The 27,506-nt window shown below is 41.3% G+C and overlaps 1 protein-coding gene across 6 annotated transcripts; it reads right to left on the reverse strand.

The window, feature by feature from the left end:
- Positions 1–1,059: 1,059 nt before the first annotated feature.
- Positions 1,060–27,506, reverse strand: fbrs (fibrosin). Of its 6 annotated transcripts, none has more exons than XM_080304997.1 (18): positions 25,746–27,506; positions 22,538–22,705; positions 22,245–22,271; positions 20,449–20,478; positions 20,212–20,260; positions 18,227–18,554; positions 17,903–18,108; positions 15,796–16,031; positions 15,662–15,706; positions 15,454–15,561; positions 13,789–13,854; positions 13,599–13,640; positions 13,118–13,189; positions 12,884–13,022; positions 11,716–11,796; positions 11,500–11,583; positions 6,514–6,730; positions 1,060–3,999 (listed from the first exon to the last, which is right to left on the reverse strand). In XM_080304997.1, the coding sequence occupies exons 1-18, from the start codon at positions 26,046–26,048 to the stop codon at positions 2,457–2,459; spliced, it is 3,744 nt and encodes a 1,247-aa protein (XP_080161123.1). In that variant the 5' UTR covers positions 26,049–27,506; the 3' UTR covers positions 1,060–2,456. The 6 variants fall into 6 exon arrangements, with proteins under 6 accessions (XP_080161123.1, XP_026033816.2, XP_026033817.2 ...); XM_026178031.2 differs by having other exon boundaries at positions 15,796–16,034; XM_026178032.2 differs by having other exon boundaries at positions 17,903–18,111.

Raw genomic sequence — 27,506 nt, forward strand, 5'->3', positions numbered from 1 at the left:
TAGTGAAAATAAACAAATCTGTCCTCTGTCTGAAATTCTTAATTTTCCTCCATGACTTCATTTCTGGGCCTTTAAATTCATAGCTCAAGGGATTCAGGACTAAACGTTTTTGCACATATGTCCATGCTCGCCACTCCAACTGAGGTTCAGAGAGATTAAGATAATATGCTGATTGTTTCCACGATTGCTCCATTAATAATGAATTGTTTAGTTCGGGGGGTGTGAACCTGGACCATCTCCAGTGGCTCCCTGTGGTTTTGACAAAAAGTATATAAAGATGAACAGTGGTTATTTTTTTATATAGTCATATTTTAAATGTGATTACTGTAAGTCACTAATTATATTTTCCTATTGAAAAAAGTATGTAGCCTGTATCCTTTTAAATAACAATCACTGGCTATTTTTTTTTTCTTTTTTTTGTTACATACACCTGTCCCGACTGCTCGATAATGCAAATATCTAATCAACCAATCACATGGCAGCAGCTCGATGCATTTGGGCATGTAGATATTGTGGAGACAGCCTGCTGAAGTTCAAACCAACCATCAGAATGAAGGATTATTTGACTGTGATGATGGACTGGTCTGAGCATTTCAGAAACCGGTGATCTCCTTGAAGTTTTCCCCCCACACAACCATCCCTTTAGACCATTCACTGTAAACCATAAAGAGCTGCACTGAGCAGCAGTTCTCTGGGTCAAAATGCCTTATTGACAGCAGACTGCTTCAAACTGATAGAAAGGCAACGGTAACATCAACAGGAAACAGGTTACAGTACATTTAGGCTCACCAAAATCTGACAACAGAAAAATATCTCAACTCCTGCTGCAACATTCAGGTGGTAGGATCAGAATTTGGCATAAAAACAAAAGCACGGAGCCGTGCTGTCTCGCTGTTCACCTGCTGGTGGGGGTGTAATGGTGAGGGGGATAGTTATCTTGATTAACCTCTGCCACAAAGAAGCAGTTCTGAAGGTAAAAGGGGGCGAGGTGGTTCCTACCTAACGAAGTGTAGAGCAGGTGTATTTAAAGATTCAGGACAAAAGACGCACACAACAGTGTAAACAACAATTCATTTAATAATTATTCTTTGTGGTCTCTAGGGGAGGGGTTCGAAAGGTATAAAACGGTCATATTAAAATAATCGACCCAGTCTTTTCCCTCTCAGGATACCCACTGCTAGTTGTCTTTTGACAGTCCTTATATGTTTTTTTTCCTTTTCAGTTCTTCAGCACACGTCCCACTTATCCGTGTATATAACTTACTTTTGTTGAAGAAACAACTCGACAGTTCAATGTACAAGGCTCCCATACTCCCAAATGGATATAACACACACAACCAGTGAGACGCACAGGCAAACCTCTCTCTCTCTTAGCATTATAGTCACAGATGAGATTCTTGAAGAGGCCAGAGGTTGCGATGGATGCGGCTTTAATGTTCACAAGCACTGAAGAATTTTTTGTGAAGCAGGCCTTTCTGGATGATTTGAAACATTACTACCCGGGGACAGAGTACTGGTTGATACCCAAAACAATGACAAATAACATAACAGTGAATATATTTATTATTATAGAAGATAATTAATGTTAAGAATAATAATTACAAAGGCAATTTCTCTAGACTACTATAATCTGGTCCTGCTCGTATATTCAAGAGGAGACTGGGAAACACTTACAGGAAGCTCTAAAGACACTGTGTTCACAGTGTAGCACAGTTCATTTCGCCATTCATCCTTTGAAAACCAACAAAGAAAAACAAAAAGTTTTTTCAAAACAATGTCAAAATTGAAGCTGAGGGGTCTGAAGTTGGATTTTGGGGGGTAAAGCAGGAAACTGAGGTACGATGCTGAATGATCTTCGTGAAATGGTCTCATCGGTAATCTGTCTTTGCGCAGTGACACACCAACAAAAACAGAAGAGAGGACCACTTTACCACTGTATTTCCAAAATAAACCCTCACCCACAACACCTAAAAGCAGGGTTGATACATGTAGCGGAGGGCTTTGAAGTATCCCATAAATTAACCAAGCCGTGGACAAACAAACCCCTGGGCATTTATCCCCTCTGGAAGTCGTTTCCAAATCCACGTGGAAAAGGCTTGCTTAAGAAAAAAAAAAAAGTATGGAAAATAATTCACCTGACAAATGAAAAAGCTGTCCTCTGCCTCTTCTGAAAACTTTCAGTATAAAATAAAAATACACCAAGGATGCACAGAAACCATGTACCTTTAAATTGCAATGATAGAACCATTGGGCTTATTCCATGCCTTGCTTTTTCCCCTTCCTGCCATCACCTCCTTCCTTTTTTGTTTTTAAACATTGTTTGGAGGGGTGCAGGGGTGGTTTGGTTGTGTAATTGGAAGGTCGGGGTTTAGTAGTCTGCAAGAGGAAAAGGGGCAGGTTGAGAGCAGCACAGTGATCCTGACATTTCCCTTAATCTCCTCCAGTGTTGTCCCTGTACTATCTGGATTCTGCGTCTTTGTGGGCGCTGTACAGTGCCAGCTCACCTGGACCTGCGAGTCTAGAGCTGCGGGGGGGTGTGGCCGACCGATTGGTGACGGACGGAATGAGCGGAGGCGGCGCCCCCACCTGAAGAGGTCCCACCAAGCCCGCCGTGGTCTTTGCCAGGATACCGTTGGCCATGTGGGGTGGGATGAGCGGGGTGAGGCGGGAGTAGAAGCCCGGGTGGTGCTGGTGAGCACCAGAAGCTCCCGGAGGGAGAGAGTGGGCGAGAGGGTGAAGCTGATCCAGGTGAGGGGCAGTAGCAGCGTGAGAGGGGCTGGACAGGTGAGAGCCAGGAGGGAGGTGCAGGTGCATTAAATTACGATAGTCTTCCCTAAAGATCTGGATCCGCTGCTCCTCATCCATCAGCCCACCTCCTGGGGGTCCGAGCTGAGGATGGCGATCAAAGGGATGCGCCATGAGGCTGAAGTCGGGGCGAACAGCAGAGGAGGCATTAGAGGTAGAAGGCTGTGGGTGGGGCACCACTGCTGCGGCTACAGCGGCCCTTTCTGCCTCAAAAAGGCGCTGATGCCGGAACAGCTGAGCCAGGTGATGTTCAGGTCGCAGGGCTAGGTGATGGTCTGACCGAAATGCTAAAGCCTCCCTACGATGCTGATGTTGCTGCTCCCTCCACGGGTCCCAAGGGAAGCTATGTGCGCCCTGTGATGGTCCTTGAGGTGGACCGTGGGGAAAACGTTCACCACCAGGACCGACTACCAACCCTCCAGGACCCACTGCGCCCCCCAGATATGCTTCAATGGTTCTTGTGCGTTCCAGCAGGGACATCTGCTGGTGCGAAGGTGGGTTTGGAGTAGGTGGTGGGAGAGGGACACCTGGAGTAGGAGTCAGAGATAAAGAGGAAGAAGAAGGGGTGCCAGAACTGGGGTGGTGAGGATGGCTGTTGGGGCGGTCAAAGCTGTGGCTGGGTGCTAGGGGATGGTGGGAGATGGGGATGTGCTCCGGCTCCTCCTTCCGCTCCTGTTTCACTTGAATTTGCATGGAAGGTTTGGACTGGGGCGTCGAGGTCCGATCAGGCTTCTTGGTCTGAGACAATGAAGAAACAGAAGAGGAAGCAGTGGAGGAAGAGGGAAGGCTACCGTCTCTTTGGGAGTGCGAGGACTCGTTGTGGGAGTTGTGCGGTGTGGAAGCCATTGAGCGGGGGTACAGGTCCAAGGGAGATTGGGCAGAGCGGTTAGAAGGTGGGGGAGGAGTGAGCACAGAAGATGAGGAAGACCGCGGCCTGTCCCTGTCTGCTACTAAAGAAGAAGATCCAAGAGGAGGCCCCCTTGAAGACGTAGACAGCACTGGCCTCTTCTCCACATCTCTGTCTCTATCGCGGTCTCTGTCTCTGTTTAAGCTGCGTGTCAGGTCCTCAATAGGTCCAATGGTCCCCCCCAGGGTGCTGCTGTGGCCATTGATGTGTGAGACTGGGGTGCTGCTGCGGGGCTTATAGGAAGGACCGACTGGAGATATCCTCACAGGTGGGCCGTACAGCATGTCTCTGCAAAACAAAAAGCATACAAAGTTCAGGGGATGCTAGATTTTTAAGCAGCTGGAAGATATTTAAACAACATTCAAGCTCCTGATATTTGTATTTTTAATATTAAAACTAGAGGCCTGAAGCAGTAGAGCTTAATACCTGCCACACCAGTTTTCCACATAGATTACAATTTAATTCAGTTTCCAGTTCTGTGAACGTTACACTGCAGCAAGTTTGCTCACTTTAAAAGAAATGAACTGTCTCTAATATTTTGATTCTTTTATTCTAGTGGAGGGAGACACAAGATTGGAAAAAAGTCCAGAAAATACGCATTCAACAAAAAGTATAGATTGTTTAATAAGTATTTAATCCTCAAGCAAAATATGACTTAGTACTTGGTGAAGAAACCCTTGTTGACAAGCACAGTGGTGTTTCTTGTAGTTTGTCACCAGGTCTGCACACATCTCAAGAGGAATTCTGGACCACTGCTCTTTACAGAAACTGAATCCAATAGGTGTCTTGGCTGCTGCCTGAAGCTTCTACTCCCTCCACAGGTTTTCTATAAGACTGAGGTCTGGAGACTGGCTAGGCCACTCCATGACCTTAATGTGCTTCTTCTTTGGCTGCCTTGGTGGTACGTTTTGGGCCATTGTCATTCTGGAAAACCCATTTTCAGTCTTCTAGCTGAGGGAAGGAGGTTCTCGTCCAAGAATTTACAGTACATGGGTCCAATCATTGGCCACTAAGTGAGGTGAAATCGTCGCATACCCTTAGCACAAAAAACAGCCCCAAAGCATAATGTTTCCACCTCCGTGCTCAACTGTGGGGATGGTGCTTTTTGGGTCATGGTGTAGTGTGTTACCAATGGTGTTCTTGCTAACTGGTCCCAACTGCTTTCAGATCATTAACAAGCTCCTCCCGTGCAGTTTTGGGCTGCAAACGTATTTTATGTTTCTGCCATTTCTGAATAATCGCACCAACAGTTCCCACCTTCCCACCAAGCTTCTTGCAGGACTACAAGCTTTCCCTGACATCTCTTGACAGCACTATTTTCTCACCAAAATAGCGTAATGGAAGAAAATCAACGTGTGGACACGTGTGCTTTATACATAACAAGATGAGGGCAGGAGTATCTGTAATTGATTGACTGGGATTACAATCTATGTGAGCCAGTATTCTGCTTGGGTAGTTGGAGATCAAATACTTTTTTCACTCAATGACATGCAAGTCAATTTGTAATTTTTATGTAGTGTGTTTTTTCTGGAGTTTTGGTCAAGTTTCTGTCTCTCTCCGCTAAAATGAAACGACCATAAAAATTAGAAGCTGCTTATTTCTTTATGAGTGAGCAAACTTACAAATTCAGCAGGTGATCTATAATTATTTCCCTCCCCTGCACCTGCTGGTAACGGTTTACACTTTTCTCGAGGTAAATAACTTGTCTAACACAATAAGAGAGACTCCCTTCCCACAACCTCAGCTGTTAAAGGGCGCTGTGTTCACCACTGTTAGAATAAACAGCTGTCTGTCTGTGGTTTTAATGCAAGCTCAAACGTGTTCATTAATTTAGTAAATTCACACACTCAAAAGTTTTTCCTCTCTGTTCCCTTCTCTGCCTGCTGCTGGCTGGTCTGCAACAACTCACGGTCAAGCATACAGATATTTTTTTTAATAAGTAGTTTAAATAAAGGCAGCATTGAAATGTATTAAAACTCTGTGGATCTCCTGGTAAGTCAATATATGCAACTGTAACTTGACTCAAGGTATCGGCTGTACTGTTTCTTGTTTGGTTGGTTGTTAGAAGCGAATATTTGTGGGTTTCCAACATGACTGTATTCATGCATGTAAAATAAAACGACTGAATGAATCTTTCAGCCATCGTCAAAGACTTAATTGTGCATTTGTATCTCATGTCATAGGCATGTGTTTGGGTTTGTGAGTGAAAGCCAAGCAAAACAAGCAGGACACCATGGAACAGGGAAGTCCAACATATGACCCACCATCCAATCGTGCCCAGTGGATAGCTTTGAAAACGAAGGGGACATAACTTTTTGTACTTGCACTGCATTGATCCCCCTGAGGCATCTTACTGCAAGTCTTACAGCCTCCTTACCATCAAAGGCATTACCTACAGACTACTATACCCAACAGGGGTAACACAGTTAAGCCCAGCAGCTGTCCTATCTTTGTAATGCTTCACTGTGGAATAACATGCTTTTAGTCTGGCCCAGAGTGATTACTTTTGCATTCTATTTGCAGAGACGAGATTAACACTAAATAATGCCACACAATACAGAAAAAATGTATTGTTTTATTTATAAATTAGCCTTAAAGGCTTAAGTTAAAGACAAATGAACTTTTAGTTTCATGAAGTCGACGAGCCAACCTTGCCATCAAGTAAATGATGTAAGAATAGATCTCAAGACTTGTAGATGGCTGGTAGTTCAAAGTCCAGCTGCCTTAACTCAAGCAGTTAAGATTCCCATGACCTGGATGACTTAGAACCTACACTGACTTAAAACCAGTTTAATTTCATACCTGTCCTTTTCATCCTTGATGTGAGGGATGTCTCTTCTCTCGCCTTCCTTCACTCGTTCCCTCTCGTCCCTCCTATCTGCTCCTTTAGCCCAGCTGGGTCCGGCGGAGAATCCAGGCGGGCCACCATGGAGACGGTTCCACGGATCATGATGGTTTGGGGTAGACAAGCCCCCGACTACACTGGCTGGTGAGTCTTTAGGACCAAAGACGGAGCCGGCTGCAAATGAAACACATTTTTTTTTATGTTAGAAAACACTACAGGCAAATCTTCACCTTTGACTTTCACATTAAATATTTGATAATCTACTGGTTGTAAAAACACATGCTTTACACCAAGTATTATTGTTAGCATCTAATATTATTTTAGAAAGTAGCAGTTCAAACTGAAAGCAGTAAAAACACCTCTCAGTAACAAGTCCAGTTATTTAACGCTTAACTTCCTTCAACACCCTCTTCTGCAGCACATACAAAGGAAATCTTCAAAAGAAATTGACCCTTGCTAAACAATCAAACCTCTTGTAACCCTTTAATTGATATAGTTTAGTACTGGGTACTTTTATTAACTCGCCCAGCTTTGTCTAGTTGATCAAACACAACTAAACAATGGGACAACCTCCCAACAAACCCTGATTGTTTTCCAATTGGACAGAAATCCATACGTTCATGGTGGACTTGACTTTCTCGTTACTCAAATTAATGCATCCAACCTTTTACTTGTATATCAGTGACAAAGCCCAGCACAGCATGTCTCTGTGACAGTGACTGCTGAGCTGTAGCTGTGCTATGAGACAGGAAAGAAAAGCATTAAGAGGGGAGAAAAGCATGATGACAAACACCTCGGCCCGAGCTCGAAGACTAGTTTACCCTACTCACAAGCAAAAGGACGGCTCAGGGTTTAAACTCTAAACTTTTGGCTAACATCCCAAAACCTGTACCAGTAATGAAAGTAAAAACATAGGGCTGGGGATGTAATCTCTAAACCAACCAAATAATATCCAAATAGTCTGGTATCTAAAGCTGATAAGATGGATTTTCAGTTAAATTCTTACTTAAAGCCAGGGTAGGTTTTGTTTCATTGGATAAAATGTCCAGAAATATTTTTTTTAATTACTTTAATTCACATTGTCTGAGAGGGAACAAGGCTCCTGCATCTCCTCTGGACCGTGACAGTACACTTTGGCCAAGCAGGACAGGAAGAATATAAACTAGAGGAAGTTGTGTGAACTTTCCCTCTCCAACCTTGTATGAAGCCAGAAGTCAGCAGTGACTCAGCTGTAGCACATGTAAAGCTTAGTCTTATGCCTAGTCTCAGCAAGCTTGTTTTTCCTTTTACATTTTCTACAGCTTCAATAATAGATGTGGTAATATCTAATAGATATGAGAGTGTTCAGTAATATTATTTGGCCTTCCTGCAGCCAAATCCACACAATATATGGGTTGAGTCAGTCAGCCAGTCACCGTGCGTCTCTCTGCAGTCTGTTTGGACGCTTACAATAAAGTTTAATCAAAAACAGATGCTGAAAAACGTTTGTGCATCTCTGAAGCTATAGTCAACTTAATTTAGGGCATTTCTAAATGGATCTTTCTTCAAAGTTAACCTTAATTTATCTGACTTTACAACCCCTCGGGTATACTAACAATCTTTACATTTTGCACAAATAATGAGCCTAAATTTAAGTTAAATACCAAACTGTGACCTTTGAGTGTTAAAAATTCAAACCTGGTCAACACTCAAAGCTGTACAGACAGACAGTAGTAATGAGAGGCTGGGTTACAGGAGCTCAGTTCCCCAAATTATACCGACTGGCTTCAGGGAAGGTAACCAGGTACCATCATAAATCTCTCTTATGAGTGTGTCAGGCTATGCTGAATGTTTATCAGCCACCTCCTCAGTTTCTGTTTTTACTGAAGCTAACGGCTAGCCCAACACCCACACCACAGGAGCAGATAAGACTGTTAAATGTAAATCTAAAAGAAGTAGCAGCTGCAGATCAAATCAATCAGTAAAACTTTAGGCAGGGGAGGCCACCTCAGGTTAGAAAACGCAAGCTTATATGCATGAAAACACAATTATGACATAAAGAGAAGCTCCCAATCAGAGTGAACCAGCAGTCGTGCAAATCAACAAGTCAAAACCATCTCCTCCTCCTTTCTTCATCATCATCATCATCATCATCATCTCACTAGCACAGTAAATGCCCCAACACACCCAGACAGATGTTTTTACAATTTAAAGATTAATTTAATCTTACGTGTTGCAGTAAGGGGTGGCACGATAACGTCACATTTCAAAATCAAAACTCAAAATGTGACTGAAGTGTCAACACTGCACAGCTGATCTACTGTCAGTTATTGTAGGCTCTACTTTACAATATAAAGCGCCTTGAGGCGACTGGTGTTGTGATTTGGCGCTGTATTCAAAACTGAATTGAATTAAAACTGGCCACACATACCAAGCAACCACGACTGTGCCACATGTAGTTAAAGCAAAGAGGTCTTTGTTAAGTTGTCTGGGCATTAACCTGATATTTTTAGATTTTTGATAGACCAAAAGTATTTATGCTTGAGCAAATTAAAGCCCATTACACCAAAAAAAAAAATAAATGTATAAATAAATAATACTTCTGGTTATTTTCCTCAGAGGAAAGATGCCAAGCATCTTGGGTAGTTCTCAGTTTTTTGGAGGGTTTTTTGTTTGTTTTGTTTTTTAAATATACACAGATACAGGAAAAAAAATCCAGTATAATTAAGTTGAATTTGTTGGGATTAAAGAAAAAAAAAAAAAAAAAAAAAAAAGGTTTTTTGTTTTTAATTGGAGTTTCACTTATATCAGAATAAAATACATTTGTTTATTAAACAGTCAGAAATAAGGAAATACAGAGACATCTGGTAAGTAAGGTTAAAAAAACCCACTCAGTTCTTTAAAGTAAAAGTAATTTTAATATCTTATTTTATACAATAATATTAGTTCATATTTTTGTTTAAATCTGTGCTTGTTTTACTTCATTGTATTTATTTTGATTCCAGATTTGTTTATTATTACCATAATATATAATACAGGTGTTTTATTGTATTCCATTTTATTGATCTTTATATAATTTTAATCCTTATTTAAGCCATTTTGTGCTATTAGCTTGTTAGAATTTCAGTAGAATTTTTTCCCCAAATTCTGATAGCACAAGGTTAGAATAAAAACTTAGACCTAACAGCATTAACAGCATTCAGGCCAGTCGTGCTTTCATTTACAGTAGTCCCTCATCAGGCCAGTTTTCAGCCTGAAAGGCTCTAAGCAACATTACAGATCAGTGTGACTGATAGAATTGCAATGATTTGACTTTTTTTTAAACTACAATTGTCCTATAGTGCTTCACATCCTTCAATGGGAGACCTCCAGACTCCTCGATCCTGTAACTTTACCTCTAGCTGACATCAAGTATCGTGACAGCCCCTCGCTGCACTACATGAGTGAAGACTAGTTTGGTCTGTCCTTAAACTAAACAATTAAGATGTTTCTTTGGCAATTAAATTAAATCATTACAGACTCCAAAAACTCAGTCACCCAGGTGGAAACACTCCACACACCATTAAGAAAGCTCACGCACTGAAGCAGGACTTAAAGGATCAGTTTGGATATTTAAATACCTGTTTTAACACACATGTCACACATATGCTGAATTGCTGCTGACTATAATTATCCCACCTGTCTACATGAGCCATTAAATGTGAGACTACACTAAAACACGAGGGGGCAAAATCCACATGAATTTCCAAGTTTATCTTCAGTAGTTTGAGATAGCCAAACAGATATTTGGCAGTTTCCCCTCCACATGCTTCCCCAAGCAGCATTTCCCTGTCGAGGCACAGAGCTGAGATACTTCCTGATAATTTCATCAGGTTATTAGCACACAGTACCTGTTGTACAACAGCCAGGGAGAAGACATCCAATTCATTATATTCATCTGACTGCTGAAGTGTTGTTCGATGTTTGCACAAACTGTGGATTTTGAACCTTTAGGAAAAGATCACCTACTGGCCTGTGTGGTGAAATGGAACGATTACGGTGACCCAAACGCAGCTCAGAACAGTTTAGCTCAAGAACTTATTTAAGAGGCCAACATGTTGTCAAAGGAATCCAAGAAAAGCAACACCAACATCATCGAGTTAGTGTTTTTGTTTGTTAGGTTTTAGACCATTACTGAGCATCGGTTAAGCCAACACTACCATTAGTGAGGTTGAGCCCAGCTGTATATGTCAATGTTATAAAGGTTCAAGTGGTGTCAACAGTAAGCCACGAGAGGTCAAAGAAATCCAGCAAAACTATTACTAGTGACGGGAGGAGGGCAGGTCCCAACGATCAACTTTGAGGTGAGTGACTAACGGGACAATGACTAGGAGTGAAGAATATTCCTGATTGACGTGAGGGGTGGTGAACACATTCCAGGTTACCTATGTAGTTAGAGACTAAAATGTCTGCTAGTAGCCAAGCTACAAAGCGGTGTGCGATGAGCTTTGTGTTCGGGGGTTTTAGTTTGCCAAGAGAATTATAAATAAACGCTCCTTTGGTCTAGTTGGGGTTTTAAGGTTGATCTGACTGGATAGACTTCCTTTTTTATTCAATACGATCTGTAACATGACCTGAAAGGACCGTTTTCCCTCATAGACAATGGCAAGGCTTCTATTGGCCCGTGAGAAAATGTTAACTGTTGTTGTAATGTTGTTAGACCAAGCGTGAACCATCCAAAAAACACTTTCTCCACACTACAAGGACACCGAGCTGTGGTTCAGTTTTATCTGGACTGAGCCAAACTGTGGAGCAGAGGCACTTTTACACCTTTAATTTTGATTTGGAAGTAAGAACTAAGAAGCCCGCAGAAACTCTTTCAACATCCGTGTGACATGTGAGGGCTACATTCAGGTAGATTTGAAAGACTCTGAACTGATCCTTTAAGCTTTGCACATCAGGCGTAGAGATGCTGAGAAACTGACCCAGTGTTGGACTCCCAAGTCCTCCAAAGGCACCAGAACCCAGAGCTCCCAGCGGGGTGAAGGACGGCGATCGGCCATACAGATCTAAAACACAACCATTAAAAACAGTTTTACAACAACAAGCTAAAATCCTGGTTTCATCAACTAAACATTTATTAAAAAACGTTACTGTCATGAGTTAAAAATAAAAATCTTTCAAGTTTGAACTGATTTTACCCAAGTGTGGAGTCGGTGCGAGGAAAGAGGAGTGTGGCGCTGATGGAGAGATGAAAGGAGCCGAGGGTGGATTGACTGGACCTGAGGGAAAGAGATAATAAAACAAAACAAAAAAATATGTCAAGAATATTCAAATCAAGCTCAACATGCTACTCACACACCAAACAGCAAAGCTACAGAAGGACACAAAGTCCAAGAGTGATCAGAGACATCAGAAGAAACCGATCACATCTTTGGCCCTGATTCGCTGATAAGTTCGAAAAAGTATTCTTAAACTGACCACAGAATCACCACCATCAGCCTAAAGCTCACTCTTTTGGTCCCAGTTATAACATTTAAAGCAACAACTACTAATAACGCAACTACAAAAAACAAAACCTTAAAAATAATAATAAAAACTAAACTGAAATGAGGAAACTCATCTCAAACTGAATTTAAAAAAAAAAAAAAAACAACTTTTGGTTGCTGCTCTGGTTGCAAACAGTGACGTCATTCATTTAACATTTCATATGGTATACTTTTAATATAATTGTATTATCAATAAGGAATATAATATTGATATTATCTAGGAAAACTAGTAAATTTTTCTTTATTCATTTTAAATAATTAAATGCACCAAGCTTTGATTGTTGTTTTCACTTTTAAATCTTTTGAGGGGTTTTTCTTGATTTGTTTTATTCCTCTCCAGTGTTCGTTGTCTTGGACTTATCACCGCTGTTTGTGTTTTTTGCCATCTTGTGCAATTCTAGAGCAGTACTTGCAGATGTTGCACATACTTTGTTGACTAGCTTCAAATCCATTAAACACCAATACAGCTGCAATAGCAAACAAGTTGTAGTATTAGCAGTATTTACTTAGGGATGTGACGGCTGGGATTTATAATTTTTGTTTATGTAGTTTTAAATTTCTTGGCAGAATACGAGAAATTCAGTTGTGAGGATACTGAAGAAGCCTGGATTTGTAAATGCAATGTTCACACGCTAGTCTAAAGCACAGATTTGCACTTGTTAACCATTAAATCCACAAAGAATTATGATTTTAAAGACACTGACAGCCTGAATCCTGTTTGTCTTGTTGCACATTATTTACAGCAACAATCTGTGCACAGACATAAATAAATAAATTACATTTTACCAGCTGGGACACCGAAACATTAAAAGGCAACCACCTGCAGCTGAGAACAGACTGGGAGGTCTGGTCAGGTCATGAGCAGGAGGTAAGGGCATTGGACCCAGTCCGCCAGCTCCAGAAAAACGGGCCAACGGGTCACTGCGGAAGTCCAGTTTGTGAGGATCAGCCTGCATGAGCTGAATGAAGGGCAGAAGAGTTAAACATCATACTGTCATCTTTGCATAGTGGCAATTAAATCTCTCCCCACATGATGTCAGTAAGAGACACCCACCTTTACTTTTCTCTGATGGTTGTGGATCATGTAGGCCACCTGAACATGCATAGCACACCATTTTCCTGGTTTCTGCGCAGCACAAAAAAGACACTGTGTTATTCTACAAATCTTGAATCTACAACTTTAAAGCCTTTGTACACAGAGGCAGATCCTGCAGTTCAAGAATATCTTTTCTAACCTCCATACAAGCTTGAGGTTTTGCAGCAGGAGAAAAAGTTAAAATCTGGGGCCCGGCTCAAGTTTGGTTATGTATATATTTTTAAAAAAGGAAAGGCGGTGAAAAGAATAACCGCATACATCATAGCATAATTTCTAGGTCTGAAAAATCTAACCGAGTGTGCAAGAGCAGAAAATAGACCAGTAGTAGTCAAGATTACAAGTGAGATTAGTGCAAAGAGTGCGTGAAGTTGTGAGACAGTGATGCAGACTAAAGAACTGAAAGGAGCAGAGGGATTCAAAAACATCTGTTTCTGCTTACATTTGTGATTTTCAATGTTGATGTCCCAAAGTGTTCAGTAAGCTACAAGAGAAGAGAAGTGTAAAACCACTTTTAATCTGCACATCTTGCTCTTTCTCAGGAGTAGTTTCTGCTGTAGTGACTGTGCTGCAGCACATCCTAGCCTATACTGCAAATTTGCCATCGCGAGAGTAAAGCGCAGTGTCCTTACCCTGGGGTCTTTGGGCTGCAGGTGGGAAGGCACAACCCCAAATCGTTGTATATCAGGACCCGTTCCCTGAGGGACAAAGAGGCTATCACTGACACAGCACAAACACATGAGCCACAGCCTACACCTGGCGTTATTCTTTGCTCTCTTAGCGCTAACATTAATGTATTTTTACTCTAACTAATGCAGCCAGGTCAAACCCAAGAGACACTGCAAGAGCCTTAGGAAGTCAGTTAACTAAAGCACCCATGCTGTTAGATGAGTGCCGCTCATTCGACTAGCCTCTAGTCATACCTGTCAACATTTAGATTTGAAAATCCAGGATTTGATGTGACAGATAAAAACGCACTGATGCAGAATAGGAACGTGCCACTTTAAAGAAATATTTTTTGCACTCTGGTCTGGTCTGCCTTTTCAGCTGCTTAATTTGGTAGAAAAATTGGCTGCAAATGTTATTTTTTTTCTACATCTAGTTTTATTTGAAATATAGTTCAAAACCAAAATTGTTTGAGTGGCTGAGACACAAATTCACAGTGCACTGGATTTACTTCATTAACACCACCTGGACGTCCTTGGTAAGGTTCAAATTAAGTTCAAGTTGTTTCCTTCTCATAAAAGGAAGATTTAGATTTGTCAAGTACCCGATCAACATTTGGCAATGGTTGCAAAAAGCCCGTTAAGCTCAACAGGCAACAAATACACATAATTTACATGTAAACAGAAGAAAATGACCAGAAAACAGGCTTCAGGCATTCCTGATTAAATTAGCAAAATGTCAATCAACATTATTAAAAACAAAGGCACTTAAATTTTATTACTTCATAACAAAAATTTGACATTTCTTGCTTTACAGGAAATCATCTGCCTGCACCTCTACGCTATGACAAAACATCCTTTTGCAATTCATTTTAGCGGTTGTACCACCACCAGCTTCAAATGGGGAGATGAAGTTGCCGTTTCCCTACTGGGACGTGGCACACATCAAACACATCGCACATATGGGTCAACAGTGAACTAGTTTATTCAGCATCTAACTCTTCTGCCTGCGCAGAGGTTAGCTGCACACGTGCCATTTTAATCAGGTTATGGGTTCCCAGGTTACACTGAAAGTGTTGAATTCTATCAAACAAATTCTGTCAAATAAAACACTTAAGGACTCAGTCACACACTAGGGACCTATCTGTGACGCTCTGGCTGCAAAAATGTGCATCTGGCCAGTGGTTGCTGGAGAGGGCGAATCACCAAAAACCTGGCACCTGTAAATTGTACAGCTGACGCCAAATTATTTGCACTTGCTTTCAAGCAACTCTCCAAACAGTAGGGATCACTCACACAGACCTCTAGAACCGGTGTGACTGAGCCCTAAGGCAAACGGATGCATTTATTATAGTTATTCCAACTTGAGTGTGATAGGTTACTGGTCGAAATTACTGGAGTTTCTGGGAGAAACAACAAAACGAGGAACTTAAAATATAAGCTTCCTCGTTTAAACCTGCGAAAAACTGGATTGTTGGCAAATTTGCCTCTAGTGCTTGTGACACTGTGACATTGTCATCGCAGGGAGCTCAAATAAACCATGACGTGGAAGTTATCGCCTGAAAAAAAAACAACAAAAAAAAAAAAAACAACATCATGCTAACACACAGACACAAGGAGAGTTTTCCTCACCTTTGGCTGAAATGCCCCTTGCAATGAGCTGAAATGCCCAGGAGGAGGAGGAGGAGGAGGGGGAATCTGAATACCCTGCACTGAGGGCGGCGTGTACGTTGGGTAGATCTGGCACAAACACAAACACACCTTAGTGGCCGGTACACGACTTTCAAAATACGCCTACAGTTTTAGTTCCCGTTTCCATGCACTATTCTCAGATACTCACAGTGTGTCGGTACAGCCCGTCCATTTTGCCTGGGTACTTATCGAACTAAAAAGACAAAAACAGTTGAGATGGGTCAACACATTCCAGCTGCAGTGGAGTTTAAAACAGGAGTAAAACAGCAGAGTCTCTCTCACCATCGGAGACGCCGTAGCTGGGGTCAGGAAGGGCGTGAAGTGTTGATGCGTGTGCGTGTGTTGGTGCTGGTGGTTGTGCTGATGGAACTGGAACGCCATCGCCGGGATGCTCGTCTGGTTCTGAGACGTCCGGCTCGATGAGCCCTGCGTGGAGCTCGGCGCTGCTGGGCCTCCTGGAGTGGAGCGGCCTGCCGGGTTATTTTCAGCCCCGGGGACGCTGCGTCTGCCCTCACGCTCTGCTGGAATAACGAGGCAGTAATTAGTGGAAGGCAACGGGAAAATAAATTAAAGAACATAAAATTCTGTTTACACTGGCGGTCAAGTTCAGAAATTCAAACAATGCTTAAAAGGGATGTGTGGAGGTAAATCTTCTGATCTGTGAATATTTTGTTTATCAAGCACCAAATTATTCATTACCTGCTTCTTCAGGGAGTCTTATCTAGCAGAAGAACTAACTACACCACCACAACTGCATCTGGCACAGGTAGCCCTTATTCTGCTCTGTAGCTGCTTGCAAGTTCAGCATAGACGCACACCAACCAGTCATCCACAAGTTCAAGCTCCAATCAAGCTTATTTAGACTTCTGCCTTGAATCTATGCGGAGCCTACGACGTAGCTGACTCTTAAGGGTCTTTTGCGTGAGCTTGTGCATCAAGATATAAATTAATCAGAATTTAAGACACTAAATTTCTTCAGTTTGAGTGGACTAAAGGTCATAAGCTTATAGTAGACTAAATATAAAGTTTATTCAGTTAATATAAAGTGTAAAAGTTTGCTGTGTTTTTAACAATGAGAATTCCTCCATAGAGTTTCTAAAGTCTTATTTTCCTCAGCATCAAATACAAAATGTGTCCATGTGTCATTTTGTTGCATTTTCGTGAGAAACAGGGAGCATGGGCGCTAGTTGAAAAGATTTCCTGAGGGCAACTCAAATGTACACGTCTAATCTTACCACACAAGCAGATTACTTCTGATTGGATCTCATCTCTCTGCCACATTTCGTGTTGCATTTCGTGTTTTCGTGCCATCATAGTTTTTGTTCTCCTGCCTCAGTTTTTATTTAGATATTTGTCTTGTTGATGTCAGGAAAAAAAAGGTTGTTGATAAAAACTATAGGTGGAAATAAACACTTGTTACAGCCCAGGTTTTCTCAAGGGTTTGCACTTATATCACAGAGTGGACAAGATCCTCTTTGTGGAAGCAGCTAATAGATATTGATGAAAGCTGCAACAGCAGTTGCCCTTACGAATGGTCGAGCACACAAAGAGTGACAAAAAAAAATTAAAAATATGCAGGCGTGCACCAGGCTTTGGTGTTATATTACTGCTAATTTTTACCAGGCTGAGACAAGTGTGCAAGTGGGTCAGTCTCTACTGTCATTTGAATTCTATATCAAGGCAGGAGTTCGGAGAGATTATAAGAGGGGCAGATACTGAAACAACAGCTTTGGGAAAAGAAAAGAAAACAAAAAAAACCCTCTAATCATTCTGCTTCCTGTTTTGACTTCTTCTATTCCTGTGTCAGTACTGAAGTTGAGGTTTTCTCTGAGTTGTGACACCCATCGTTTAGGAAAAGACTGCCAGGTCTGTATAAATGGTTACAGATCTGTGAGAACAATGATAATTGGTGTGCACCACAACCAACACAGTGGCCATAAACAAAGCTGAAAACATGAGAACCAAAGGATGGCTCAACTTTCAAAATAAGAGCTGGTTGCTCATGATTTCCTTTTGCCAGATGAAAAGAAAAACAAATCCTAAAATTGTTGCCAAATACTCATAAAGGTTAATAAACCAGGTATGTGTGTGGGAAACATAAACTAAAGTTAATCTCACAGATACATGAACAAAAGAGTTACAACTACTGAAGTGATACTTACATGCAACTTCTACTTTATGCAACACATGCTGTGCTTATGAGACCCGATCTCAGTTCATCAATACACAACTTCCTCAACACCCCAGACAAACCCAGACAACCGCCTGGGGAAGTCTGGGTTTGGTTTATTTTTGCAACACATTAGTCATCACATTCCCATAAACAACTGAAACGGTGAAATGAAGCATTTCTGTTTTGCTGTACCCGCTTCTGTCGGGTGAGCTGTACCTTGCAGCAGAGGTGGAGGCGGAGGAAGGCCAGGTGAGGATGTGAACAATGCTCCAGAGCTGGTTCGGGATGGGGGTCGGAGAGGCCCTGAGGATCCTGAGCCCCTTGAGAAGGGCAGAGAAACACTGGCGGAAGGAGGTGGGGGAAGAATGGAAGATGAGGAAGTCCCGACAGATGAAGCAGACGGTTGAGGCTTGACTGGGGTGCTGCTGCCGCCGAGAAAACACAAACACAAAACACAACAGTTGAGCCAAAGAGATGTAGAAGACAACATCAGAGGGATGAAAGAAGAAATTGAGCTTCAGTTTTCAGTATGTTTCATACCTGTTGTAGATGGATTGAGTTCGAGGGGGCAAAGAGGGCTTGGGTTTGGAGAGCGGGGGGCTGCTGTTGTGGCGGCTGCCGCCGTTGACTGGGCTGGACCGGGGCACCGTGACCGGGGAGTGGGAAGGCAGGCCGGGGAAGAAGGGGGAAGAGGTAGAAGAAGAAACCGGCTCAGGGAAGTGTGGCTCCAGGTTTTTCTCCTGACTTCGCTCCAGCCCAGACACCCGTGGAGTCACCATTAACCGTGAGACGCCACCAAAGCGCACCGGCAGAGACGGGCAGCTTTTGCCCACAGATGAGCCCATGTTTGAAGGGGCGGGATCGACAACTGAGAGAAGAGAAAACCAGTCAGCAATTTCTCAACTCCTGCAGGAAGGACAAAGGTCTTCCAAAGCAAAACACCCTCAGAACAGCCAAAACTGGCTTGACCACTTGAGTGTGATTAAACCCAAAGTTAAAAAATTTGGACGCAACAATCCGATGTTCCAACCTGATTAAATACTTTTTTGCCCCCACCTCCACTGTCAGCATGAATTCCTGCAAACTAACTGCCATCTCAGTGTTTTAGCCTCATGTTCCTTAGAAGTCAAAGACAGAGTGGTACACAGTTTTTAATAACCTAATCAATTAACCATAAAAACATGGACCTGGATCTGAGTATGCAGCAGAAAAAAAGATGATCAGCCGTCTGCCACAGGCGGGTAAATGTTTGAAACTAAACAGTCATATATTAAAAATCTTTGCTGCGTCTCTAACAACATTTCAGTGCCATTTACGGGAACATCTTTAGGAGATGGCGTTTGTCCTGCTTGCTGTTATGTCCATGTTTAGTCAAGTTAATTTAACAAAACTGGTTAAAAACATAACCGTTTTCTTGGCTTTTCTTTAATTCCTGTCCAGAACAAGAATTAGCCTGGTGTCTCTGCCGAAATAAGTCATGTCATGAAACTAAACACCAAGTATAAGTTATGACAAAATGATTTTTTAAAATCATATTTTACTAGTGGTTGCAGAAATGCAGTTTATTATATCCAAATGACCATTTAAATTAAAGTTAATTTAAATAAGGCATCTAAATAAATGTACAGAAGGGCTGTCAGGGTGGCTGAACTTGTTTCTAGAAGGACTTTGGATGCACCCCTTTCTACCTGTGACTGTGATACTGGGAGTGAAGGAGTCTGATCTGGACCACTAAGCTTCTGAAAGGTTTACAAAGCATACACATTTATGTTTATAATTGTTTTCATAATTGTTCCTTTGATGAATACATCCAACAAAACTGAATAACCACTGATGGGTTTATCCATCCATCCATTTTATATCACTTTTCCAGGTCCGGATCAGAGTCTCAGTCTAACAGTCTAAGACAGGCCCAGACCTCCTCACCCAGCCAGCTCCCCCACTTCTTCTGGTGGGGGATAAGAAGGCGTTTTCTGGGTCTCCTCCACAGCAGGCATGCGTAAAACGCCTCATTTAGGAGGTGTTGTCTGAGTCAGATACCCAAACCACCTTAAGCAGCTCCTTTTAATGCAGAGTAGCAGTGGCTCTTTGTCTTCTTTAGTTTGTATTTAAGATGGTATTTTCTTATCTTAATAAAATAAACTGAGGTAAATGAAACAAAAAGCAAGTGGGTTCTATTTTAAATCTAACAATACTTTTGCTGGAGATTAAAAGAAGTCTCAGACAGTGACGATACCATCTTCTGTACCCTCTCCAGGTCTCCAAAATATTTTTCTAACGTTTCCTTCCACCTCATGTTTCCGTATGCAGCACATGTCTGTATTCTCTCATTTCATTATCTGCAGATTTTAATCAGCTCCACTTTGTGTAATAACTAAAAGAACAAAAACAATTGAGCCTGTTTAACTCGTTTTCTGTTAAGATCTAAGTTTAGCCCTGTGGGAGCCCACTGACTGACACATCAGTTCAGCGTTTCCTGAATGTAAAGCAGCAGGAAAGAAATGCCAATAGTAAATTTCTCAAACCTTTCCTAGTGCTGACTGTGAACACTGGATCCATGTCATTGTCGGAGGCCTACACGGGAAAACAAGAGGAGGATTTTATTAGAACGAGTCTCCATTTTAATCAACACATTTTTTAAGATTACAACTGAAGAGAACATGACTGTGGTAGGATCCCTCTAATAATAATAATAATTTTATCTACACAAACATAACCAAACATGGAAACTCTTGATAAGAATATTGGTAAACAACACACACCTTGTCTCCTGTGTCACTCTCTGTGTCACACTGAAAGAGGAAAATAAGGCAGAAGAAAACATTTATGTTTATTACAATATGTCAGCCAACGAATGTAAACCAACTTCATCACAACAGTGTTTCCCCACAGAATTATATTTTAAAATATTAACCTAGTGGGGTTTATTCTATTCTTTTTCTTATTAATATTTTGCCTTGATTCCTCATATTTTAGATTCATTTGTTTTATTTCCCACCATGTTCCCGGTTTTACATTTTCCAATTCATTTACCATGTTTTCAGATTAACTTTTTAAATCACAGTGACATGACTCGCAAAGTAAACTATCTGTGGGGCACACATTTTCTTAAATAAATTAGATTATGTACACGTTATGATAATAAATAGCAGAGTGATAATAAACTGCCTCTCGTCCCAGCTTCACTTTCAAGCCAAACTCCAAAGTCTTGTTATCTCAGGATAAAGACATTAATCATTCTAAATGACAATTCTTCTTATTTTGGCTGCTGCTTTTAAGGGTTGCCACAGCAGATTATCTGCCTCCATCCACCCCTTGAATCCTCCTGTCACACCAACCCTGTGTGTGTGTGTGTGTGTCCCCTCCTTTACATGAACTTCCTCTGAGCTCTTCCTCTTTTCCTCCTGCCTAGTATATCCACTATCCCTCCTCTGCACATGTCCAAACCACCTCAGCTTCACCTCTCTAACTTTGGTTTCCAAACTGCTCAACCTGAGCTGTCCCTCGGAAATACTCGTTTCTAATCCTGTCCATCCTGGTCACTCTTAGCATCTTCAGCTCTGCCTGTTGTATTTCTGTTATAGTGTCACATCATAACAGGTGTCCAAAGAAAACAAACATGTAAAGTCGTGTCTGCCTTTCTTGTAATACAGGGACAGGAGCTAGAGTTGGGGCTGTCACAGATGATGATTTAGACATCAGAGGGATTAAAATGAGAGCAAGCAGGATTGTCCTCATGTAAATCAATCATCCCATTCTCTCAGCGCAAGTCTATTTTTGGCTGCTCCCCTATTCACAAGGGACCCCCCCCCCCGAGCAGGTAGCTCTGCATGTTTTTAACACTGTGGCCTTCCCAATGCAACCCAGAAGGGATTTATATCTACTTTAGTAGATCAATAAATCTAAACCCTTTTTTTTCCAGGGGAAATGCCTCCAGTTATATCTCAAGTTTGAGACAAGCTCAACTATTTAGACTGATCTTAACAGGAAGAGATTAGATCAATCTAATGGAAACTAAAACCTGCTGGGCATGCTTTGCAACACATCAGCGGACACAGTCTGCACATCCACGTATGCCTGTGTGCATGCAAGCAGAAATACATGGATTCCAACTTTTCTTTGCTTTTTCCATTTATATTTTTTACTTCACTATTTGTTCCATCAAGTATTATTGTAATAGTTTCAGAAATTTTAAATTATTTTGTCTCCTTGTTACCATGTGGACCACATGATTTTTAAGTCTATGACATACAGATAATGTTTGTCACGAATGATAAAATTGGATATTTTCATAACATTTAATATGTTCTGTGTTCTAAACAAAGCGCAGCCTTTTCCTTTACAGCAGTGCACTCATGGACAGAGTAGAGAAAGATTGTTATGTCGGATTAGTTAAACAAATGTTATAATTATGACACTGTTAATACGCTAAGAAATAAAAGTGTGCAATTTAAGTAATGGCAGGCTATACTGTGTAGAGCTTCATGTCTAGTAAATGAGGCATGCCCAAATAAAGTCTGTGTGGGAAACACTGGACATTAGCAGAAAAGAAACTTACAATATAGCCAGTCTCCAGAGGTTGCCCCTAAGGGGGGAAAAAAGGAATAAAATAAGCTTCAGTGAGTTTCAGTTAGCTCTAAACCTTTCATGGATGTGATTAATCACTCTGGACTGCCTGGACGATGGGTGTTGTCAAAATTCGTGCAAGAGCGTGAATGTGAACCTGTTTTACAAGGTCATTTTCTCAATAGCAGGATATACAGGTGATTACCGCTACAGAAGTATAAACATTGTGTGTTTGATTAGGAATTATCTCAGTGACATCTAACATGGTAGTAAAGTCAGTTTCACCTCTATCTTTCTTCTCTTATTTCTACTATTATTCCAATAGCTGCTGGGCGGGGCTCCTTCCTCCGGCTCTGACAGCGGTCCTCCGCCGTTCTCCTCCGGCCCTCTCTTCCCCTTGTTCCTCCTTCCCAGCATATCAGTTCGCTGACTGGGCTTCAAAGAACAGTCCATCTGATAAGGAGGAGAAAAAATATGTGGATTTAAATGTGGATAAATAAGCATTAATGTGTAAGCCTGAGGCCAAAGACCCAAAGGCAAGCTACAGGCTTATTAGTCCTAATTTTTGCTGTTCATAAAAATAGAAGAAAAAAAAAAAGATGAGCCAGCATGAGGATATTACTGGAGCTGTTTGTGTGTGGACTCAATTATATTGCTTGTTTTGACAATATATTTAACTGAAGCATTGTACATGACCTCCCTTTCAAAGGGCGTCTTTTACCTGTGGTGTCCAGAGTTTTTACCAAAGAATATAAGGTAATACTTTTTCCCTCTTTATTACATGCGACCCAATCATATTTAGGTATGCAGTCACCCCCCAACAGCACATTTTAAGCAAATAAAAACTTTGATATGCAATAAATAAATATGTATGAGATTTTTCTTGGCTCACAATAAGTCTTTGAGGAATAACTTCAGGTAACAACCTTATTTGACTGAAATATTTGGACCATTTAATGAAGAAAAATGTCCAAATTGCTTGAGAAAAAGAAACTGATTGTTAAACTGGTTAAAAGAACTTAACATGTGTCTTTAAGAGCAACCAAAATTTCTCTATAGAGGATAAATAAAATTGATATAACAACTTACAGTCTAAACAATTACTCAAGAGTTTAATCAATACCTTTCTGAGAAAAATCTACAGTAAGGAGTGTACATGGTTTCTCATTTTTCTGGCCATTTATCTTCCCTACTTATATACCCCCAGCAGTGAGAAGAAAAATCAGCGGAGCGGTGAGACGAGTAACGCATCTCCGCTACAAACAATCATTATTCAGCCTTGTCGCCTTTCTTTGACGAACTGCTGGAAAGTATCAGCCCTCAAGGCAACGACAAATTACAACAACAAAATTATTTAAACAGGGGGGGGAAAAAAAATCACTTTCAGAAAACTGCTGATAAATTTAACCAGTTGCTGGAATGTCACAAACAATATAAAGGTCAAAGAGAGTAATGGTGAAAAGGTTCAATGGAGCAAATCAATCAAATTACATTGAAAGTTGATGTTGATTTTGCTTTAAGTTGACAATTTTTTTTAATCTTATTTGACAGAAATAACCATTTACAGTGAGTCCTAAAATACAGGAAAATCTGCAGACTTCTGTTGAGTATGGTCCCACAGACTCTTTGCCTTAACTACATCCGGACTGATCACTGTTAGTCACCACCAAAGGCACGTTTTTCAGACGGCACAACTCTGATATGACACGCATATGCAGGATATTTCTCGTCTTTCAGGAGTGACTGCAAAAAAAAATAAGCATGACTGGTTCACCTACGCTTACCGCAAAAGCTATGCAGTATGTGATTTTCAGCTATTTGAAAAATAAAAATGCATTTTAAACTGGAGTAAATTGAACCCACTTATAAAAGTTTAGTTTATGCTGATTTTCCTTCACCAAAAAGAGCCACATTAAATATACATTTCCTTATACCTGAGATCTAAAAATTGCTAGTTTTTTGTTGGGTTTTTTTAAACATTTGACTGGCATACAGCACTGTATGTCCCACATTTAAAACATTAACGAGTTTTATTTTATATTAGGCCCAACTTTTATTCAAGTTTAAATATATTTGTGTTTTCAATGGCCAAAATTAAAAAGAAAACTAACATATTAGTTAGTTGATTAGTAAAGTTACACAAACTGTGTGCCTTAACTACAGACCAATCGTTATTAGTCACTTCCATGGGGTCATTTTGAGCAAAACTACTTAGATTACACTTAAAAAGGCAAATTAACTCAGCATGACTTGCAGGTAAATTCATGCAAACTAACACAGTCTGTTTGTCTAATTTGGAAAAGTCCCTTTTTAAAAATGTTTTACAGAAAAACTACAGACAGGATATGGTTTCTTTTTTTCTTTTTTTTTTAACAAAAAGGGACTTACGACGTTTCATTGGTATAGAGCAGTAAATTTTTTGGCAGGTCTCTTTCCTTTTTCTCTGTTAGCAGTTTCTAATACTTCATGGGTCCATTTGACTGTAAAATGAAGTTACCTAGAAGAACAGCGCAGCTGTATGTGTGTGAATGGGCAGTTTTACTGTGGGACCTATTGGCAAATAATTTGCTTCCTCAAACTGATGCAGATGTAAGACGCACGCAAATGACATCAGCACAAAGGCAGATTAAACTACTATCAAAGATTATCCACAAATTACCACATGCCAACATCTTGTAAATAATTAAACGTAAAATGTACTTTTTTTGCTACGTACATACAAAAAATTGGTCTTCCACCAAAGGGCCAAAGCAGTACAGTTTTTTTTGAAGTTGGGTTTAACTTGATCTACCTTTGGCACATGCTTTTTATCACATAGGGAAAAATCAGGAAACACATACACTTTTTATGACTATATGGGAATCAGTCATGCTTATGCGTGTAGTCACCCATCAAAGGCCTAATTTTGAGCCAGAAAACCCATCAAATACATAACAGGGACTGTTCTTCTCCAAATGGGCATTTTGGGGTGACTTGGGGGCATAGAGTCAGTATTATCTGCATTTACTGGTTTATTTAACACCTTTAGAATCAAAACTGGATTCAATATGAGGTACTGACATCGATATGCGTCCTGACTTTAAATCTTGAGAGTCTGAAGAAAAGCTTTGTGACAGCGCAAACTCAGAAAATAGTTAAACGATCTTTTCTTAATGTTTTTCTTGTTCTTGCTTTATCTACAAAGGCCACTTCACAGCTCATCAACACCTCTAAAAAATTAGATCATGAATAATTGAGGCCTCTCCAGGAGCCATCAGAGGATTGGGGAGTGGATTGTTGTCACGCTTTAGGGGCTCAATCTGCATCCCTTCACACCCTTGGATGATTTAATTTACAAAGATGAGTATTAAAGCAACCACCTACGAGGATGGTGATTATTTAATAAATTAGAGGAAAGGAGGGTGCCAAATCCCCACCGAACACTAACGCTGAAAGTACACATGAATAACAGCTGATTAGTGGGGTGTAAAAAACACCAAATTATGACAATCACCTCCAGAGCCTCCAAGCTGATGAAGCTCGCAATAGCGAAGCCATCAATGATTTCTTCCTCGCAGGACACAGACTCCCTCTTCCTCCGGCGTGGAGGCCTGTGTCTGCCAAACCCTGGTCGGCACTCTCTCCCACCGGGACCCAGCACGCTGTTGGTCCCACATGCCTCCCGATCGGAGCCCGAGGACAGGGATGTGGCCCGCTCCTCGGCCAGATCCACTCGCCTCCTCCGCCGCTCCCTGTCGCGCTGGGAACGGGATCGCCGGCTCTGCCTGAATCCGGTGTTTCGGCTCGGGCCCTCCATGTTCAAATGCCACCTCCTTTTCGCAACTTAGGTGAGATTCCCAAAGGCACTTTTTTACGCAAGTCCCGGCCCGGTTGAAAGTACCGAACCGCGAATAAAAACACCACCACACAGGCCCTCTCCGAGAACCTCTGTTAAAATGGCGTTAATGGAAACCAGTGGCTATTATTTACCGTCCTCTGACAGCAGTATGCTGCTGGCATCAGTGCCGTTCTCTCGGCGAAATGTTAGTGTCATTTCTGAAATCTGAAAACAAACTTACATCCACATGGGAATTCAAAACATCGGCGACATTAACGCGAATGTCAGGACATCGCTGATTGTGTGTCGTTGACGGCTAACGTTAGCTAGCGTGCTAGCTAGCAGGAAATCCAAGCGATAACCACACAAGTTGTAAACATGTAAACAATAAAACACAAGTCTGGCTGTGTTACACCCAAAGCAGGGCGAGATTGCCTCCGCAGGAGTAACAGATTGAAAATAATGCTATTTTCGGCACAGATTAAATCAACAAACTGTTTGTGATTTCCTTAATTTCTGCACACGCTGACAAAATTAGTAGCAAATTGATTAGCTAGTTAGCCAGGCCTGATAACGACTATTACGAGACGTTGCATATTACTGTGAAACTGAACGTTTAATACTGACAGTTACTCTAATTTACGCCTTACGAGGAATAAAAAGAGCTGTCTGCTTTACTTTAAATAGTAAATGGCTGCTGTTAGCGAACGTCAGTTAGCCTATACGCGGCTAATTCAATTTATAATAATATAAGCCCGACAAACTAAGAATACAACTTTATTCTTAAAACGTTTCTGTAAACACTGATAAGCCGGGCTGTGGAGTGTGAATATAACTAATAATCAGCAGCCAAGAGGGCAAAATCTTCTCCTGTCGGGTTGTTGATGGCCGATAGTGGTAGCTGAGTCGCATCAAAAGAAAGACGTAACATTAGCATGGATGCTAGTCAGCGTTAGCCAATCCAGCTGTTAGCAACAACCAACTATCTCTAATTTTTTAAGAGGAAGCAGGAAGAATACGGAAGCGGGTTTTTATTCTACGAATTATCCACGAAATAATATCCCTCTCCTTCACATAAAACTGTTGAGTCGTTCCGCCTCCATCATAAAGGAAAAAAACCGAGGCCCAAGCATCAAAGCCTCGGGGTCGATTTCCATAAACGAGGGTGTCGGCCGAGCCCCGTTGGGCTGGGCAGCTCCTTCATGCAGCCTCTGTAATCCAATGTTTAGGAGAAGCTTGACCAATCGCCGTCGTTTCCGGTCACCGAATTCTTTTTTTCCCTCGATAAATCCAGTGTGTAGGTTATAAAGAAAGAAACAGGTCGGTTCCACTGCTGCCTCTTCGAGAGTTTGTACTGAACTGGAGATTTATCGCGAAAACCAGGGAGACACAACCCTTGTCAACCGTGCAGTGCATTGTGTGCTCCGCTCTTCTTCC

This window comes from Astatotilapia calliptera, chromosome 8 (genome assembly GCF_964374335.1).
Source record: "Astatotilapia calliptera chromosome 8, fAstCal68.1, whole genome shotgun sequence".
Taxonomy (NCBI): Eukaryota; Metazoa; Chordata; class Actinopteri; order Cichliformes; family Cichlidae; genus Astatotilapia; species Astatotilapia calliptera.

Bases quoted from the DNA above. Each gene is read 5' to 3' on its own strand.
- fbrs (XM_026178030.2), bottom strand. From the start codon at position 26,048: ATGGAGGGCCCGAGCCGAAACACCGGATTCAGGCAGAGCCGGCGATCC. The intron at 22,706-25,745 runs GTGATTGTCATA...CCTCCTTATCAG, and splicing joins TCAGCTTGGAGGCTCTGGAG to ATGGACTGTTCTTTGAAGCC. The intron at 16,035-17,902 runs GTACAGCTCACC...TCGTTATTCCAG, and splicing joins GCCTCCACCTCTGCTGCAAG to CAGAGCGTGAGGGCAGACGC.